General features: G+C 41.2%; 1 protein-coding gene across 2 annotated transcripts in view; it reads left to right on the top strand.

Moving 5' to 3' along the window:
- Positions 1-20,774, top strand: part of LOC121279094 (sodium/potassium-transporting ATPase subunit beta-1-interacting protein 3-like) — a 652,108-nt gene extending 631,334 nt beyond the window's left edge. For both annotated transcript variants that reach the window (XM_041190019.1, XM_041190018.1), the window contains exons 6-7: positions 942-1,023; positions 20,147-20,774. In XM_041190019.1, the coding sequence (XP_041045953.1) occupies positions 942-1,023; positions 20,147-20,156 (92 nt within the window). In that variant the 3' untranslated portion in view covers positions 20,157-20,774. The remainder of the gene's footprint in view (positions 1-941; positions 1,024-20,146) is intronic.
- The last annotated feature ends 333 nt before the right edge of the window (positions 20,775-21,107 follow it).

Genomic DNA, 21,107 nt, shown 5'->3' with positions numbered 1-21,107 from the left:
TTAGGAAACAGAAAGGGATAATGTGGAGGAAGCATCCCTGCTTCTTACTCAATGGCTGTGGCTATGCTTATCTCTAAATTTGAGCAAATGCTGCCACTCTATGAAAAGTGCACCATCCTCACCACCTTATGCCTCCCAACACCACTTTCAGATGCGGTTACTGCTCTGGGAATAAATCTGCTGCACATTGTGAATGGGAATTCTTCACCTTGCAGTAGTTTGTTGAGATCTGATGTTCCTGCCAGTAGCAAGTAGCAGAGTGAGTTCCTCTGGAACTTTAAATCAAGGAAGACAGACTCTGTGAACTGAAGGAGGACCAAAACAATGGCCATAACTCAGGTACAGTTGGGTTATTGCCCAACATTGGACTGCTTGGCAGGAAGTTTTTTTTAAATTTAAGACTTCATTCTAAGAATAAGAATAAGCATTCCATTCTCCATCATTGATATCCTTTATCCTGAACAGCATATAATTTACTTTTAAAAAGTGCACAACCTCTCCAGCCTAGAAATTTCTGCTATCAATACTAGTGGATGAACAGATAATGAGTTCCCTTGTTTACTGTTTTAATGGAAGTATTGTTCAATTTAAAATAAATAAAGAATTAAACTGGCAAAAAGGAATGATTAATAATAACTGGAATCACTTTCGCGGTAGGTTAGTGGAGACTAGACTCTGGAATCATTCAAGATACAGTCCATGCTGCCATAGGTCCCTTTGAAAAGATGAGTAAAATGTACCGTATCTTTGTGAAATGGTTTAAAACATCTGTTAAAATAGATAACCGAGGAATATTGAGCCAACAATGTGTTTTTTTTTGTTAAATGTTTGCATTTTTATTTCTAATTAATATTTATCACTTAATATCTTTATTCTTTATTCATTTCATTCTTTTAACTTGTGAATCTATGTATTTATTTGTGGTTGTGTTGTGGTTTCAGTTGATTTCATAGGTGGACTTGAGTCATACTCCTACCACGCTCCCCAGAAACCCTCCCATGTACAGTTAACACCTGTTTACCTGTAAGTAAGGTTTAGTGTTTTACTATTACAATACTAATCCACAGGAATAGAAACTAAATTCACGGTAAAATACTTACCTTCATTGCTTGCTATGCAATTCTAATACTTAGTATTAACGCATGTCACAGTCATTCTACTGCCATTGAATCTTGTAAATACAAACTCAATAGATGCACACAAATAATTCTTACTAGAGGTTCATTATTAATGTTTGAACACTTCTTATTTCTGGAACTTCAGGCAGGATTGAGGAAAATATATGCTAGAAGAAGTAATATGTAGTAGTTGAGATCATTATAACAAAATCTGCTGTATGTAGATAGTGTATGTTGCTCAATACACTGCTGCTTTAAACACATACCAGAAATTGCTTGCATTGATGCATGCGCTAAGAAACATTCAGGACTCAGTACTAATATGCTACTATTTTAAATTAACAGCAGAAAATCTAAAGTATGGGATCTGTTATATGTTATTAAATTATCTGTAAATATCTATAAATAGCTAGGAATTAATAGTTATGTGTAAATGTTCCGGGAGGCCATATTTCACAGCTGCACGAGACACTGAGGTTTCTGCCTACATAAGCAGTTCAATCTGATCTCTCTTTTGATAAAGACAATATGGAAAATGCAACATAATGGCTTTTTGATCTTTACAACCTGAAAGTGTGATTATTAACAATATCTAGGAACCAAAAAACAACAACAACCTATAGTAGATCTACATTCCTAAACTATTTGAAATTTTAGCAACTTTAGTCTTAGTTACAAAATGAAAATGGAAACTCACATTTTTATTGGTTTAGAAGGCTCTAATTGAACCATTAATGCCATTCAAATACTATACTGTGTTGCTCTGACATCACTTCTAGAACTCAGAGATACCTTGCTGTGGCTGATAATGGTGTCATGGGGCTAAGACCTCACACCATATTTTTAAGAAATATAATATATATATATCAAGATAGCTACTTCATAAAATTTTAAAAACTGGATAAAGACTTTAAAAAGGCTGAAGCTATACCTGCCTGTAACACTGAACAAAAGGAACTTTCTGGCAACATCTGAGAAGCTGACACCTCATTATCTCTGCAGAGATGCTAACTACCCCTGTGGCTGCAGAGATCAAATTTGAAGAGAATTATACAAAGGCCATCTACATTTCCTAAGCCAGGCCTGACCAATGGAGACTACCTGCTAGGACAAAGGACCCTGCGCCCTCCTTTGAAATTCTTAATTGTTGAAACAATTTCAAGAATCCAGACAAAGGAATATATATCCTTTGTCAAAGCCAAAGTGGAGAGGTGAGAGTCACAGAATCCCAACCACCCCCATAGCTGGGCGATCCAGTTACACTGCCTTGCTGTACTGGCATTCAGTCTGCCACTTTCCATCTAGCAAGCAGCAGCTCAGAAAATGGGCTCTGTCCTGGCTTGAACACCTGGCCCCCATCTACACTGTTTCTACTGCAACTTCTGAACTTCTGTATCAATGCCTATAAAACTAATTCATCTCTACATGCCTACTCTATCCTTCAAGTCACTGCTACTGGAAAAGTGAATTATCCAGCATCGATCTTCAGCTGTTGACCTCTGTGAAAGAGTACACCATTGGACTTTGAATCTGGACTCCGGCCTCATGTGAAACAACAGTTCTTTATTCTATGTGGTGAGAGGGAAGCCCAGGGCAGTTTAAATTAAACCCCATCCTGTCCGTAACAATGGGAAGTGGAAATATTTACACTGGTGCTGTTTTGGAAGCTCCTTTTAACTCAAAGGGTTAAAGCATATTTTTGATGGAGAGTGGTAGAAATTTTATTACCTCAAATTAAATTTCACCAACCTATAGGGGAGATGTTAAACCACTTTGCATAGCAGGAATGGGGTAGTGCACTGTTAAAAATGCTTCAGAGTAATTACCGCTCCATTCTCGCTGCTTTGCCACTGGCTACCATTTTAACCACACAATTTTTTTATCTGGCAATGTACCTGCCAGAGAAAGGTGGTGCCTCTTCAATGTGTGCATATTAAGGTCCTATGATGTCATTAGGACCACTGAATGATTTCAATACAGAATTACCAAAGTCTGATCCAGTGCCCAAAAAGTTAGTAAACCCGAAAAGGACTGACTTCTCAGGACCATGTGAAGCACTATTAATGAGACCGCTCACCAGGAGGCAATTGAATTATAGGGAACCATGTATTCTTATGCTATTCAGATTGCCAGGAGACTTTTCTGCTTCCAGACTGCTTTGTGCTGAGATTCTTTGACTTACCTACCTTGATAAGCTCTCACACTTTATCATAGCTGCCAGTATATCTACATTGATTTGGATGGTAGAAGAGATTGAGCAAGAGAAGCAACAACAACCTCAGCAAACAGCAGTTGAGCCTACAAGAACACAGCAAGTAAATGGACTGTTCACAGGAGGCCTTACCCAGACCAGAGGGTCTGCAGGCCAAGAGTCAGTTTTATGGAGACTAGCTTCTCCAAGCAGGTTGTTACAACCTCTGTAGCCTGTATCAGACCTGCTGCACCAGACGGTCATTCTTTGCTAGTAGCTGTCAAAGTCACCAAGGGCTGGATTTTATAGCCCCCCATCACCGCCCCCCACCGCACCCCCCCCCACCCCCCCCACCCCCCCCCCCACCCCAAACTCCAGGTGTGTTTTTTGTAGGGGGAGGACACATAAAATATAACTGGTTGCTAGCGCATCACATTCCTGCCCACTCCCTGACCTGTTCACCCTAAAACGTTAGGCCGGCAAGTGCCAACATCAGCAACCCGCCCACCATTTTGAAAAATAATTAAGGGGCAATTGAGATTGTTAACAAGCCAATTGACCTGAATATTGCAATGCCCACACTATCATATGGTTGGTGTGGGTAGGTGGGCTGGAGTCAGAAGTCAGGCTTTTAACAAAACCAGTTAAAAGACAAAAAGAAGGGGAGAGTATATCCTTCATGGGTGTGGCCTGTGTGCATCGGGGGCACCCACCTTCCCCAAGGTGTTAACCCCCCTTATCACTTCCCACCAAAACCCACCCCCCCTTCCAAACTTCCTCACACTCCCCTCCTCCTCAGGCTCCCTAATCCTCCCCCATTCAAAATTCTGGCACTGCTGAGGCTACTAGAGTTTCCAACCATTCAGATTGGCCAGCAGTTCTTGAGGGCTGCCCATCCTTTCACTGAGGGGTGGAAAGTCTCACCAAAGGGTGGAAATTCCACTCTAAGGTTCTTAAGGCCACCCCAGCATGTGGCTGCAGGGCAGCCTTTTTAAAGTTAGTCTTCTGGCGAGGCAAGCAGCATGCCTCCTACAAGCCCCTACACCCTTCCCATCCCCACCCCCACGCCCACCCCAGTAAAATTCTGCCCCACAACTCTTAACTTATTACATTACAACTTCTGACACTGCCTCATTCCAGGCTGTAACAGGGGACAACTTTGTACCCCAGTCTGTAGTGGGCAGCTGCACTAATCTACTCACAATGTCCTGCTAGCCAGTACATCACTTTGCCCATTGATATTCAGTAATTTGCAGCAGTGACTGGTCATCTACATGTCCAAGGTATCATTGACTGAACACATGTTGCCACCAAGGCACTGGACCTCCAACCAGTAGCCTTTGTAAGTTGGAAGGGCTACCGCTTAATTAATGTGTAACTTGTCTCGAAATCACAGAAACAGAATAATGCAAGTCTGGGCAAGGTTCCCAGGCAGCTGCCACAATGAGTCATAAGTTGCTATGAAAGGACTGTTAGACATGCCTTGACATGTTTAGATTTTTAATATTTTGTGTGACAAGGTGCTGAAAGTATGAGCTGACAGCATCACAGTGTGGCAAACAGGGTGTCTTGAACCTTAGTGAACAATATAAGCATCTATATATAACTCCTTAATTAATTTGGTTGATAGGGTAAGGGCTGAGAAGGAAATGTAAAATAGAGTGGGTGAATTCAAATCAAATCAGGTATGCAAAGAGGAATAAGGAAAGAGAAAGGTTAGATTAAGAGGAAAAGAGTAAAAGGAGAGAGGAAAAGTAAATAAAACTTTAAAAGTTTAATACTTTTAAAATCACCAACAATTAATACCTGAAGAAATAAGGTTCCATGCTTTCAATAGTTAGTTTACAATGCCAGACAGCTTAATTAGCAGTAACAAACAGTTATGACAGATCAAAAGGGAATTAAGATTTAAATTGGTGCAATGTTCAACCATTACCCACCCCTCCCCTCTACCCTACTAATCGTATCTTCCAGGAACATGACAGGACATCATCTGGGGGAATAAAAGATGCCCCAACATAGATTGCTCATCCCTCCACATCCACACCACAACTGAGCAACACAGGTTTAGTAAGAGTCAGGGAACCAATAGGATCATAATGAAGCACAACACAGGGCTCCTTAAAATTTAGGTGACATGACATTTCTGAGGCTCACTTTTATTAGCCCCACATTGTGTCTCCCAAGTTGTATAAGTATGCTGCACCCTGCACAACCTTGTCATCCAGAGATCCCTGCATTTGGAGGAGGTTTACTAACTCTATTATTCCTATGAAGTGCTCCCCTAGTGGGCTCAGCAAACTAGATGTGATAATGATGAAAGGAAAGCCTTGTCCAGAATGTGTTCTGACATGAAGACAGCCAAAGAAGACATGGAATCATGGAAGAATACAGCACAGGAAGAAATCATTTGGCTCATTGTGCCTGAGCTTGTTCTCTCAAAGAGCTATATAGTTAGTTCCTGTTCTTCCCCATAATCCTGCAAGTATTTCCTTTTCAAGTTTATATCCAGTTCTTATTACAAAGTTATCGTTGAATCTATTTCCACCACCATTTTAGGTAGTGCATATATACCAGATCATATAAACTCACTGAGTGAACAAATTTCTCCTCATCTCCCCCTCGGCAATTTTTAACAATTACCTTAAATCTAGGGAATCTTCACAGGAATCACTCTTGTCACTGGTGGGGCCCTCCACAATGCACAAGATGCCTGAACGAGAGGGCCCTCCCTCTATCCCATTCATAGGCAGGCCCACCAAAGTATATCTAGCAGCCTATCTAGGTGGTGTGGGCCCTCTTCCACTGCTGGTAGAATATAAGTGGCAGGATGAGGTTCTCAAGTGGTCCTTAATTCCCCCCTAAGGGTCTCAAGGCCAACCTCGACATTACCCACCCCTGACTTACTCGGGTAGTTGGGGGTGGTGGCAATAGATAGTACATCCTAGATCTTCCTGCCCAATTAAATCCCCTCACCGCTGAGTCTGCTCCCAAAAGGATGGGGGTTAAATTCCACCCCTCCAGTGTTGTTGAAGTTGTATTCATCCATGTAAGTAAAAAGTATTCCATCACTGTCCTGACTTGTGCATTTTAAATAGTGAGCAGGTTTGGGGAATCAGGATTCCCAGCCTCTGACCTGCTCTTGCAGCCACAATATTTATATAGCTGGTCCATTTAGGTTCTGTTCAATTGTAACATCCAGAGTGTTAATGGTGTGGAATTCGGTGATGGTAATGCTATAGAATGTCAAGGGAGGATGTTTAGATTCTTTCCTGTTGTAGCTGGTCATTGCCTGGCAATTGTGTGGCATGACTATTACTTGCCACTTATTAACCCAAGCCTGAATGCTGTCCAGTCCATATGGAGATGGACTGCTTCAATATACAAGGAGTTGCGAATGATATTGAACACTATTCAACCATTATTGAACATGCCTACTTCTGAACTTATATTAGAGGAGTGGTCATTGATGAAGTAGCTGAAGATGGTTGGGCCTCAGACACTATCCTGAGGAACTGCTACAGTGATGTCCCGAGGCTGAGATGATTAGCCTCCAACAATCACACCCATATTTGTGCTAGATATGACTCCAACTAGTGGAGAGTTTTCCATCTGATCCCTATTGACTTCAATTTTGCTAGGGCTCCTTGAAGTCACACTCGGTGAAATGCAATCCTGCTACCTTATCAAGGGCAGTCATTCTTACCATACCCTGGAATTCAGCCCTTTCTTTCATGTTTGGATCAAGGCTGTAATGAGGTCAGAACCTGAGTAACCCTGGCAGAACCCAAACTGAGCATTGGCGAGCAGGTTGTACCTGAGTAAGTGCTACTTGGTAGCACCATCAATGACACTGCCAACACTTGTTGATGATCGAGAGTAGAATAATGGTGTGGTACTTGGTTGGATTGGATCTGTTTTTTGTGGTTGGGACATGCCTGAGCAAGTTTCCATATTGTCGAGTAGATGCCAGTGTAGCTCTACTGCAACAGCTTGACTAAGGGTGCAGCTAGTTCTGGAGCACAAGTCTTCCGTACTACAGCCAGAATGTTGTCAGGGCCCATAGCTTTTGCTGTAGGCAGTGCCTTCAGATTTTTGTTTTTTTATTCATTCATGGGATGTGGGCGTCGCTGGCTAGGCTACCATTTATTGCCCATACCTAATTGCTCTTGTTCATTGCTGGAGTCACATGTAGGCCAGACCAGGTGAGAACAGCAGATTTCCTTTCCTAAAGCCAGATGAGTTTTTTACAACAATCGACAATTGTCATCATCAGACTTTTAATTCCAGATTTTTTATTGAATTCAAGTTCCACCATCTGCCATGGTGGGATTCGAACCCAGGTTGCATTTCTGGATTACTAGTCCAGCAACAATACCATGATATTTCGTGATATCATGTGGTGTGCATTGAATTGGCTAAAGACTGGCAGCTGTGATACTGGGGGCTTCAGGAGGAAGGTGAGATGGGTTATCCAGTCAGCACTTCTGGTTAAAGATGGTTGCAAACGCTTCAGCCTTGTCTTCTGAATTTACTGTTGGACCTTTATCATTTCCGATGCCTTGGTTGATGCCGGGTGGTCTATCTGGTTTTATTTTTATTTGACTTTTATATGGTGGTTTGATACAACTGAGTAGTTTGGTAGACCATTTCGGATATAGTTAAGAGTCAACCACATTACTGTGGGTCTGGAGTCATATATAGGCCAGGGCAGGTCAGGAAGCAGATTTGGGCTTTTGCAACAATTGGTTATTTTCATGATCATTATTATCTCAGACTAGCTTTTTATCCCAAATATATCTATAACATGAGTTTACATTTCCCCCAGCTGCCATGCTGGAAGTTGAACTCATATCTCCTGAGCATTACTCTAGGCCCCTGATTTAATGGCCCAGTAACATTATCACTATGCTACCAATCTCTGTCTTCCTGCTCTGGTTAGCATCCTAATGACAGTGGAAATACCTTCTCTTTATCTTTTCTACCATAATTTCAACATTTTTTTCTTTCAATTTTCTACAAAGGGCACTTTGGAAACTATTCCAACAGTTATGGACGGGGGTGGGGTGGGGCGGGGGGGTGGGGGGGTGTTAACTTAGACAGCCTTGATTTCTCCTCTCATCACCCATATGTAAACAGAAGAGTGTTTGATTTGCTTCCCCCTTTATAAGCGGTGGCATATTACCCAACCCCTCGGCTTTGGTGTGATCCAATTCCTTTTAATAACCCCACAGCAAACCTGAGATAGGATGAACTCAAAGGGTTAGTTTATTTTCACACACTGAAATGTGGAAGGAGGGTAGCAATGTTGCTTCCTTTTCTCTCATACAATAAAAGAGGGATAGAGAAAAAAAGATTTACAGGGCAAAGACCACAGAGAAAAGAATTGGTGTTTCACGTGAGCCCATAGTCCAGAATCAAAGTCCAATATAGTATTCCTTCATAGAGGCCGGCAGGCTGAACTGATGCTGGACTTTTCCAGTAGAGTTGGCTTCCAAGATGAGATAGGCACATAGAGATGAATCAGTCCTATAGGCGATGGTACAGAAGTTCTACTACAAACAGTGTAAATGGGACTAGGCGTTCAAACTTGGACAGAGCCCCTTTTCTGTGCTTGGTAGATAGAAAGATGGCAGACTAAGCTTTGCAGCTGTACACGGCAAATTATTGGTTCCTCAGCTTTGGGGGGGGGAACGGGAGGGAGAATCATGTTACATGATTCTCACCTCTCAATTTTGGCTTTGTCAAAAGGTGCATGTCTCTTTCTCTGGGTCCCTGAGATGGTTAATGTTTCAACCATTAAATCTTAAAGGCTCCTTTGTCCCAGCAGACAAATCAGCCTCGATTGCCCAGGCCTGGCTTATGAAATATGGATGGCCTTTGTACAGTTCCCTTTGAATTTGGTCTCTGCAGCCCCCAGGGAGTTGTTAGGGTCTCTTCAGAGACAACAAGGTGCAAATTTCTTTGATACTGCCAAATAGCCCTTTCTGTTCAGGGTCACAGACAGACATAGCTTTAGTGATTTTAAAAGTCTTTGTTCAGTTTTTTTTTAATTTGAGAAATTAGCCATGAGGATATATATATTGTAAAAATATATACTGTGAGTTCATAGCCCCTTGACACAACATTTAAGCAATAAAAAAAATCAGTAAACTCCATCAGGTGGGTTAACAGTATCTTTGCCAATAACATCACATATATGGCAATCAGGACCCTTAGAGGTACGTCAATAAGAAACATGATTAATACTACCAGCAGAGAAGAAGTTTTCATCACATCATTCTTGTCAGGGTTCAAACACAGACCTCATAGATTAAAGGGCAGGATTTGGACCTCAGTAGTGCCAGGTCCTCCATGTAAAACAATAATATTGAATGTACTTTTACGTCATTCATTAGCTCAATCTAAGGAAAAAAAAACAGAAGTTTCCTTCATTTATATCTCATTACAACTGCATGCATTAATTTCAGATTCATTATGGCTTTGCTTATAGACCAAGGCATACACAATGCACCATGTTTGAAATCAGCTGCATGTCACTGAAGATCTGGTTTACAGGATTACACAAACAATGGAAGTTGCATGTGCTCATCAACATGTTTGAAAATTGGGCCGGGAGTTGGGGAACATTGTCAGATAATATTCGTTTCATGTGGTGCTTGCTTCTTTACGTAACTCTGAAGATGGAAGTAGGGCTGAAGCTGTAAGGAGATTGTGCAGGGAGGAATGAACACACGGAACAAATAAAAAGATAGGGTGGAAAGAAGGCTTTAACATAGATGAGTAATCTAAGCAGATGGCATTTAAATTGAGGATTTTGAAGCTAGGATTAATTATATTAATTTAAATCTGCAGCAAAATTCATTTTGATAAGGAATAAGAACATATCCCTAGCGAGGCTAAATAACATTATATTGTATTTATTCATAGGCCACAGATAATGAGCTTCTCAGAGTGCCCTCTTAGTCAGAGTTTGCTTTGAATTTCCCCATAGATAAAGAATTAAGAAATTGAAAATAAGTTTATTTCAAAGGCTAAAAGCAACATTTCATTCAAAAAAATAAGATTATATAAAAAGATTTGAGTTGGATTATATTTATTTGTAGGCCAAGAATTGATGGGTTTCCTTAGTTGGAGTTTGCTTCCTTTTGTCCTTCCAGATATTTAAATTAATAGTAACCGTTCATTTTTCAAAGACCATATTATTAATGAGTGGAGAGAATATTTGAAAATTTAGGTTAAATTTAAGCAGCAGAGCCTACTTTACTCTGATATTATTCATATATCATTAATTTTCAAAAGATCAATGCTTCCTACTTTCAGCAATGTAGTGGAATTGCAACCTACAGTAAAATCAGAGCACTTTTTAGGTCATGTTTCATGTTTTTTTACTGTACCTAACTAGTTCAGTTATCTCACCTAAAGGATTGGTCGGGCCTCCAATGATGGTCAGAGTGGGCTGCAGACAGATAGCAGGGGAAGGGAAGCTTGATTCAATTTATTTAGTTGAAAATATCATAGCACATCTTTTCCCAGCACTATTGATCGTTGCTTTAAATATACTGTTGTGAGGGCTGAGTGTTGATAAACTGAGTTGCAAAGGAAAACTGAGGTTTGGAAATTTGGAATAAAAATAGAAAATTGAGATCAGATCAGTCAGCAGCTTAAACCCACAGAGAAGGCTAATGTTTCAGTTGACATCCTTCTCATTGTGCTAGGACAATGCTATCTTTAGTAAACTCTCTATATTCTCTGTACTATCCTTTTATAAAACACACCATCAATTTAGCACCAATTGACACTAAACACTGGATTTTCAATCCCAGGCTGGGACATCTCCTGGCTCCACAAGCCCAATCTGGGAAAAAGTGCTCCAGAAGTTGGGATTTTTGTTCCGATGGTAGGATTCTCTGGGAGTCGGGCTCGCCACCCCTGGAGCAAGTGCAGATGCTGCCGGGTGCAGAGGTGGGCTAGGTGGAAGGCCTGCCTCTATGCTCTGGCTCTGTGTCCAAGATTTTGAAGAAATTCAATGAAACCAAAAACAGCCCTCAACCCTCACACCTCCCGGACATCCCCACATATACTCCCCATGCCCCATCCACACCAACCCATTTCCCCTCATGCCCACCATGCCAAACTTATGTCCCTCTACTCATCCCCATAGCACCTCATATCATCCATGCCAGCCTATGCCTCTCCACCCCACCTCCAAAATCTCTCATACTCTCCATGCCAACATATGTCCATCTACCCACTCCCATAACCCTTCATAGCCTTCATGCTAACCTATGCACCTCTACTAACCCCATAGTCCTTTATAACCCCATGCCAACTTAGTACACATACCAAGCTAACTCACCTAGTAACCACCGTGGACAGACTTCAGGACCCATGCTGAGATTAAATAAAATAAAGTTCAAAATAAAGTGTCTGTTGCAGACTTTATTTTAAAACAAAACACATAAAAGCCCATTCACTAAATTTACATTTCTTCAATTACATCATTATAAAAGCAAATATTTCATTCCAGTGCTTAATCCCTTATAAAAACAAACACTGGAATTCAAGCGCTTAATCACTTATAAAAGCAAACATTGGAATTCATAGTTCCACTTCAAATAGCCTATAACCACGGAGCTGATAATCAAACTGTGAAATAGAAGGCATCCTACTGTGAAAATGGAAGGTTGTGAATTCAGTCATACAGCACTAATCCAGTATTGGTAGCCCTCAAGCTTATGTCAACAGAGTGAAGTAGCAAGTACAGATTTTTAGAAATATAGTCCAGACATTTTTTTTCAAAGATTTAAAGGTGTTTTAAATACACTGACAGCTTGACAGTTACCTTCGATGGTTCATTTTGACACTTATGACAGTTCAAATGAGTTTGACAATTAATGTATTTATGCATGTTTTACACCTTCTGCTAAGTGCCAAGCCCAGAAGCTTAGTAGAAGGAGTCTCCCACTGGCACTTGGTCACTGGATTCCCCATTCTCCCAGCTAAAAGTTCTGGGAGGAGCCAGCCGAGGGGGACATCAGGGACCAATGAGCTGTTAGTAAGCTTGAGGTGGGGCTTTCACCTTCTGGATCTTGATGTCCTGCCTCAGAAAGCTGCTGCCAAACAGAGTACAGCAGCTCTCCAGGAGTTTTGGACCAATCGGGTGGCATTGGATCATTTAGGTATGGATGGGGTTTTGCTGGGTACTGAGCTGGCAGGCCTTGGCAATGGAGACAAGGGGCTGGTGTTTGGGAGGCCATGAGGGAGGGCAACCTGGGGGCGGTAACAACTTGCGGGGAGTACCCTCCACTGAACCCAAGGGGCCTTTTAAGAAGGGACCCGGCCTCCCGCCCACCACCAGCCTGAGCAGCGAAACCTGCCAGCCTGGCCATTTGGCCTCCCCAGCTCATGTCAAATGTTGGCAGTGGTTGGGTGAGGCCCTCAAGCAGATGTTAATTTCCTACCTAAGGCCCTCAAATGGCCAAGGGGCGAGGCGGGTGCAGGTTTCCGGATGCCACCACCCATGCTGATATAATTGCAGTGGGACGGGCAGGTGGGCAAGTGACAGGTAGGTGGGAAGGTGATAGGCAGGCTGGAAGGTGACAGGCAGGCGGGAAGGTGACAGGCAGGTGGGAAGGTGACAGGCATGCTGGAAGGTGACAGGCAGGCAGGAAGATGACAGGCAGGCTGGAAGGTGACAGGCAGGCGGGAAGATCACAGGCAGGTGGGCAGGTGACAGGCAGGCGGGAAGATCACAGGCAGGTGACAGGCAGGCGGGAAGGTGACAGGCAGGTGGGAAGGTAACAGGCAGGTGGGCAGGTGACAGGCAGGCGGGAAGGTGACAGGCAGGCTGGAAGGTGACAGGCAGGCGGGAAGGTGACAGGCAGGTGGGAAGGTGACAGCCAGGCAGGAAGGTGACAGGCAGGCTGGAAGGTGACAGGCAGGTGGGCAGGTGACAGGCAGGCGGGAAGGTGACAGGCAGGCTGGAAGGTGACAGGCAGGCGGGAAGGTGACAGGCAGGCAGCCCAGTGGATTTAACGAGCCCCCCCTCCTCTTGCCCTCAAACCCAGTAGTGGAGGTGTATTAACTCCAGTCCATAGGATAGTTACAACACAGAAAGAGGCCATTCGACCTGATTTTGCACATGTGGGCTCTCTGCAAGAGCAACTTTTGTTTTTTTTTTTCCCCATAGCCCTGGAATTCTTTTCTCTTCAAGTATTTAACAAAGACACCTTTGTTAACCACAATTGAATCCACTTCCATCACGCTCTCAGGCAGTGCATTCCAGATGCTAACCACTCATTGCATAAAAAAAGGCTTTTCCTCATATTGCCATTGCTTCTTTAGCCAAACACCTTAAATTGATATCCTCTTGTTCTTGACCCTTCTGCCAATGGGAACAGTTTTTCCATATCTACTACGTCCAGATCCCTCATGATTTTGAACATCTCTGTCAAATCTCCTTTCAACCTTCTCTGAGAACAACCTCAGCCTGTCCACTCTATCCACACAATCTATCCTCATTCCTGGAATCATTCACATAAACCTTTTCTGCTCATAGCTTCCTCTCTTTGAAGCTGCCACTTTTACCAAGGCCAGGAAAACACAATCCCAACCCATCCATTTTTGGGAGTTTAAGGTTTGGCCCAGAAACCTAACAGCTACAGTAACTAGTATTGAAAGATTCAGCTGTCACATTTTGCTTATTGGAAAACATTTAATTAGTAATGGTTAACTACTAAAGTTATTTCCATTAACTAAATGCAACTTTAGTATATGACTTGTGTTAATGATTGAAAGGCTGATAGAGGCCTTTGTGATGAAAGTGAAATAAAGGATAAACATGAGCATTATAAATGGAAAATGGGCAATGTTAAACTGGTCCAAAATAACATATCACTGATTACTAAGGAGTTTTTCTCTTTCATCGAGTGAGTTTGGAGGGAACAATTCAAATTTTTGTGTAATGCACCTGTCTGGAAATGGATTTTCTTCACCTGATATTTTCCCTTATTTCAACAAATGATTGTTTCCTGAAAATTAGTGAATTGTTTTATTTTCATTCATGGGACTCAGGCATCGCTGGCTAGGCCAGTATTTATTGCCCGTCCCTAATTGCCCTTGCTCAGAGTCAACCACATTGCTCTGCACCTGGAGTCATATGTAAGCCAGACCAGGTAAGGACAGCAGATTTCCTTCTCTAAAAGACATTAGTGAACCAGATGGGCTTTTACAATAATCAGCAATGGTTTTATGGTCATCATTAGACTTTTAATTCCAGATTATTATTTTTGCTGTGGTGGGATTTGAACCCACATACCCCAAAGCATTACCCTGGGTCACTAGCTCATTAATGATACCACTATGCCACTGCTTCCCTTGCTGAGCAAAGTAATACCTTAAGGGAAGAAATTATCAATACACTGTATTAAAATCTTCCTTTCTGCAAATATGGTCTTCCTTGAAATTGAGGTGAAGGTCTGCATGTACATTACATGCTGTGTGCTTTTATTTAGTCACTTTCATTGCTTTATATAAAGATAGCAATATTCTTCTGTATGAAGTCACATGGTTAACTTTGGAAGTGGGGCAGTTAGCATCAAACTTTAGAATTGAACTTCAGCTTTGGCGGGAAGCACAAAATCGTCAATAGTGAATTGACCACCCGTTACACACCCTGGCTGCTTTTCCTTTCCAATGACTTCAATGGAAACAGGGTAGGATCTACAACTAGCACTCAATTCAATCTTGCCCATTTCATGCACCTGCTAAAGTAGAATTTCACCCTCTGTTTCTTGATGATGTTATGTGAAAAATAGACGGTGAAATTGTGCTGTCTATGTAAGAGTGTGATAGTGTAATAGCACCATCTGGTGGCCAGTTGTACATGTACGTGTACATAGTCAGACCAGACTAAACCAGTTTCAGTTGGTAAATAACCTTACATGTGGCACATTGTCTCTTTTCTGTCCTGCAAAGATATCACAATTTGACAATGAGTTGGAGTTGCAGATATCCCCTAGTCAAAAAAATTGGGGTTTGAGAAGCTTCCAGCAAACTAGCAGAGGAACTATGAGTTTTTTTTTGCTGAAAAATAGTTTTAAAAATCCAGACATAGGGAAAAGGCTGTTTGTACACGTGGGTGTACTGGTTTTCAGAGATGGCTATACCAACAAGTATTATTGGGCGACTGCGAAAATATAGTTGTGGCCAAGAGTACTTTGATGAGTATGTGGAGCAGCTAGAGATGTTTTGCACCGCTAATAATATCCTCTAAGATCTTGATAACCCGGCTGTTAATCAGGCAGTGGGGGAAAGTAAAAGGGCGATAATCTTGTCTGAAGCAGACCCAGAAGTGGATGAAATGCTCAAGAATTTGCTCACCTCTGCCAAGCAAAAAGACACACTGCTCTCGGCATTTTGTGTAAGCTTGAGCAGCACTACAGTCCCAAGTCATTGGGGATTGCAGAAACTATCAGTTCTGATTGAGGACAGTGGTGAGTTTATCGTGTGCTTGAAAAAGCTATCTATCCATTGTAACTTTGGGGAATTTCAGGAAAGACGTTGCGGTACAGATTTGTGTGTGGTTTCAAAAGTGAATGCATTCTCAGTAAGTTGCTGACATTGCCAAAGTTAACTTTTGACATAACTTGCTAAACAGCATTGTCCATGGACATGGTGGAATGTGACTCGAGACAAGTCAGAGTTAACAACTACTGTGTCTGCTGAAGTAAATAAGTTGCATCCTGGTAAGCAGAAGGCTCTAACAACAAAAATGTAATAGCAGAGGTGTTAAATATTACTGTTACCGGTGCTTAGGCCAACATTGGGCACAGAAATATCCTTCTCTGAAGACAGATTTTTACAGCTGCAAGAAGGGTCATCTTTGCAAGGCATTTCAAAAGAATATAAACAGAGTAAACACTGGCTGGAGAAAACGGTAGTCATGACATATGATTGTCAAACAGCACCAAGTTGATGAGGAGATATAAACAAAAAACTGCGGATGCTGGAAATCCAAAACAAAAACAGAATTACCTGGAAAAACTCAGCAGGTCTGGCAGCATCGGCGGAGAAGAAAAGAGTTGACGTTTCGAGTCTTCATGGAAAGGTCATGAAGACTCGAAACATCAACTCTTTTCTTCTCCGCCGATGCTGCCAGACCTGCTGAGTTTTTCCAGGTAATTCTGTTTTTGTTTTGATGAGGAGATAGTTGAGACCATACAATGCAAAGCACAAGGATTGCCAGTTGAAATTTGCAGGGCATTGTGGTCCAGGTAGCATTGGATGGAGATGCTTGTTTTCTAGAGTATTTACTAGTAAAAATAGAACTCATTCTACTTCTAATATTGCACTTTGATGCAGTTGTGCCATTCAGTGGCTTAGTGCACCATCTGCATGCAATTCATAGTAATTCTAGTGGCACTGACTACAGTGCAACATAATTTGAGATATATACATATAATCTTTCACTTTCTACTTTGAGATATAATAACATTTTACACTTCACGGTTTAGTAATTGACCCATCTATACAATGAATTATGTTATCCATAAGTGATACTTATCGCTTGAGTTTGAACAACTCACAATCTTTCATATCAGAAGACACCGCATATGGGAGGCTAATAACATTGTCTTTCTTTTTTATGAAGATTTATTCTTGTTCTATTCAGCTCATGTTATGATTGCCCACAATGCGAACAGTGATTAGCCAAGGTGGTGACTAGATATCTGCCTATGCTTCCAGTTGAGGAGGATAACTGGCCTCTCCAGATGGTACTTCTGAGATGGAACTAAAATTATATGCCTGTAGTTATCTTTGGCACAGGGCATTAATACAATAACCTGTCACACCAGGAAGTAATTCCATGCCCTTCACTTTTTCTTAAATTATTGAATTCCCCACATCTTTGCACAGGGGGAGCAAAAAACAAGCAGAGTTAGAGGGAAATGGATAACAGGAGCAAGGCAGTGCAAGAGGGGAACTGGAAGTTAGGGGTGAGAGGATGAAAGGAGGCAGAGTGAAAGGAAGGAGAGAGCAATATGAGAAGGTAAGGGGTGAGAGGTAGAGGAGAGAGGAAACAAAAGGGGGCCTAGCACGATAAAGAAGGGGAAGGGATAAAGGGGGACTGGGAAGCAGCTCCAGCTGGGCAAGTTTAGGAAAATTACTTCAGTTGGGGAGTATGAAAAACACTGCTTCAGTATTAGTAAAAGATCCTCAGTTCCAATTTAAAGAATATTAAAGTAAAATGCCCTGATTATTATCAAATACAATTTATCCGCTTCTTAAGAAATAATAGGCCCTCTTTCAAAAACTAGATTCCTACATTTTACCCTACTGTGCAGACCAGCTAAGTTTCATAGGGCAAGAACACTTGATTACTGTATAGGCACTGAGAGCCAGGCTAGTTAAAAACATTAGTAACTTTACATTGAAAACCCCTGTCACAGACAAACCAAATATTAAATCAAATCTGGTGATCACCTACTGATTTCAATATATCATACAGACAGAAAGAACTTGCATTTATATAGCCTCTTTATGTCCCAAGTTGCTTCACAGCCACTGAATTACTTCTTGAAGTGTTTACTAGACAATTGTGACAGCCAAATTACATAGAGCAAAGTTCCACAAACAACAAGCAGATAATAATAAGTTCATTTACACTGGTGTTATTTGGGAGATAAATGTTGGGCAGGATAGTGAGAGAGCTCTCCTTCATTTCTTTGAAATAGTGTCATGGGATCTTTTACATCTACTTAGAAGAGTAGAAAGGGCCTCGGTTTAACCTCTCATTCAAAAGACTGCACTTCTTGACGGTGCAGTACTCCCTAAGTATTACGCTAGATTGTCAACCTAGACTATATAATCATGTCCTGTAATGGGGCTTGGATTAATGACTTGATTCAGAGGCAATAGATGCTTTAGCCATCAAACTGGTACCTTCAGCAGCGCACACCATCACTGGTTTAACTCAATGGCATATTTTCTGCTTTGGGCACAATTGAGAAATTGTGCCAATAGTGCACTTGAAATTTTGCTGCCTTCAGTTTTCTGTTAAATTAATTTGCATAATTATAAATGTAAAATCTTCCACAAAGCAGCGCAATTGGGTAGTTTAACAGAGCATAATTGTTTCTTCTTTTTAATTTCCATTAAAAAGTGTTTACTGATGTATTTAAGAGTGGTCACCAGTGGAGTTTTATTAAAACATCTGAAAATGGATTTATCAGCAAAACTAAGCATTTTTAATAAGGCTATCCTTCCTCCATCTATGAGTAACCTGATTTGAAATCACTTCCAATGCCTCAATAAAAAAATTAACTAAACACTTAAATTTCACTGGTGGACAGTTTCTTAGGAACTTAAATATTGTTTGATTTGAAAAGTTTTTAAAACATGCCTCGTGTCTCAGAAAATGAGGGTCACTTGAAGAGTCTTCCCAAACCAGCACAATGCTCAGAATTTTATCATTTCAACTTAGGGCTGTGCCCGGCTTTGTAGGCCCCAGAAGGAAAACACAGTTCGAACCAATACTTTTATTTTCCAGTTTTTACTGTAAGGTATACAAGACCAGTTTTTGCTGTTTATTCATTCTGGGGCAGGAACTAATTCAGGCAAACTGAATCTTGAACCACCATAAAAGATTACAGAGAACGCAAATGTAAGTAGTTTTGAATGTAGCTCAATCACATTTAAAATTTCATGATCTTTTGCCCTGATTTGGCCAGTTCTGTATGGATTGGGCTGATACGACTAGCACATACAAGCAGAAACTCAACACCACCTATATAATGGTGGGCAAGTAGCTCTATAAGCAGTGAAGTTATTAAGAAACAGAAAACCCCAATTCAAATCCCAGCCTCACTGAAAGCCCGCTGTCAAGTTCAGAATGGTTTCAACCAGGGCCAAGACAGTGATCCAACTTGAACGAGTTAAATTAGCAGTAAAACAAATATTCACCCTGCTAAACATGCCTTTGATTTGTTGATACAGAGACAGTGGAATTCCAGTGGCTTATACTATCCTGGACAGTGTATCCCCCTCATCTGATGGAGGTGGAAAGCAACAATCTCTCTGCGGAAAATAATGTCCCAATGATCAATTTCCTCCCATACTCTCTAGAAGCACTGACTCTTCCTGGGATATTGTTCCATGACCACTGGCAGCTTTCCAGTACTTTGCCCAAGAGGTCATGCTTAGTGTATTACTATAGGCATTGAGAGTCAGCAAACTATTGAATCATCATAGTCAAGCAGCATCACTTTCCTAGTCTGACATCAATACCTGTGTATGTCCCAGCAGGGGTCATTACATCATGATTAAAGGAGCTTGGAAGGGTTCCTGACCAATTTCTCTTTCCTAACCCAGGGACAATGAGGTGAACTATAAAAAGACTTTCCTCTATATACTGCCTTTCATGGCCTCAGGATGCCCCCAAAGCTGCTTTACAACCAAGGAAGAACTTTTATAGTGCAATAACTGTTGTAAGGAATCATTGCTCACCCCAATAAGATCAGCCAGCTCAGCAGAGGCTAGAGGTCAATTCTGAAATATTTCTGTTTTGTATGAACTCATACCTATGCCATGCATTGCACTTACCCATTAAACCATTAGGCAAGGTGCAGTGATCAATCCTAACAGAGATTTGTAATTATACATTTATACTGATGTGTCTTCAGGCTCTTTTCATCCAAGTATTAAGAAACATTTTCAGAAAGCTTATGGTGAAAGGACTAATGCTACCAAGGCATGATTCATATATTCTGAAAGCAGCATTACTTATTTTGCTGCAAAACGTCAATGCTGATTTTTCTTTTTGCATCTCTTCCAGGTCGAAGTAAATGACTGACAACAAATGATCATGGATGGATAGGCCACCGACGAAGATGTATTTCAAACTACAGTTCTGAGAAAAGAGAAAAAGTTTTAGGTGATATCAGGTGTGGGCAAGTACACCCACATAATACTTCATTTCTGACCAAAACTCAAGTCAAGGACTAATTTTTAGGCATATCCAAGTTGATTATGAAATACTTGGTTCTGATTATTGACTGTATCTTGTCCTTTGCTGTACTATAATGGTATCTTGTATGGAACATCTAGTTAAAGTATGTACACTGTAGCAAACAGTGAATTCAGTACAGTCAAGTGATTTGTTTCAAGTAAAATCCACTGTGAAACAGAAAAACATTACAGGACTCGTGCTGAGAGTAAATCAGTCCCTCTGACAGTAGTAACTGTTTCTCTGTAGAATATTTAAATGAGTCAGTTTTCAACTTGTATAAAAATACTTTTTTATGGATTTATGAAGTATTAATTCTTAACACATTTGTAAGATAACGTTAGCACCCTAGTATTTTGTAGTGTTGTGAATGTTAAAAACATTTTATGTGAAACACATTTTAGGCCATTCTATGGATTATAGACTAGGTGATTAAAGAAACCTTTTATTCTCATTATCGCCGTGTTCTGCTCACTGAAGTAGTTGAAAACTTGATCATGGTCTTCTGTTGAGTAGAGCATGTGGCATGATTGTAATACCCAAATTCATAGGTTCAGTCTACTTCTTTCCACATTCTTAGAAGGCACCTGGCAGCTTTAAGCACCCTTGTAGTCTGAGCCCACAGAAAAATGTATTTATAGCCTTCACATGGAGCACATCGTGCAAACCATCCAGAGGCAGTGTGCTTCTAGGGGAGAATTTTTAGCTTGTTGGGCAGGCGCGCGCCCGACCTGACCAAGTGTAAAATGATGCGTGATATTTTGGTTGGCAGGCGCATGCCGGAGTCAGC

This window comes from Carcharodon carcharias, chromosome 6, assembly GCF_017639515.1.
Source record: "Carcharodon carcharias isolate sCarCar2 chromosome 6, sCarCar2.pri, whole genome shotgun sequence".
NCBI classification, from domain to species: Eukaryota; Metazoa; Chordata; class Chondrichthyes; order Lamniformes; family Lamnidae; genus Carcharodon; species Carcharodon carcharias.
Note: the sequence above shows the minus strand (reverse complement) of the source record. Positions and strands in the feature narration are given on the sequence as shown.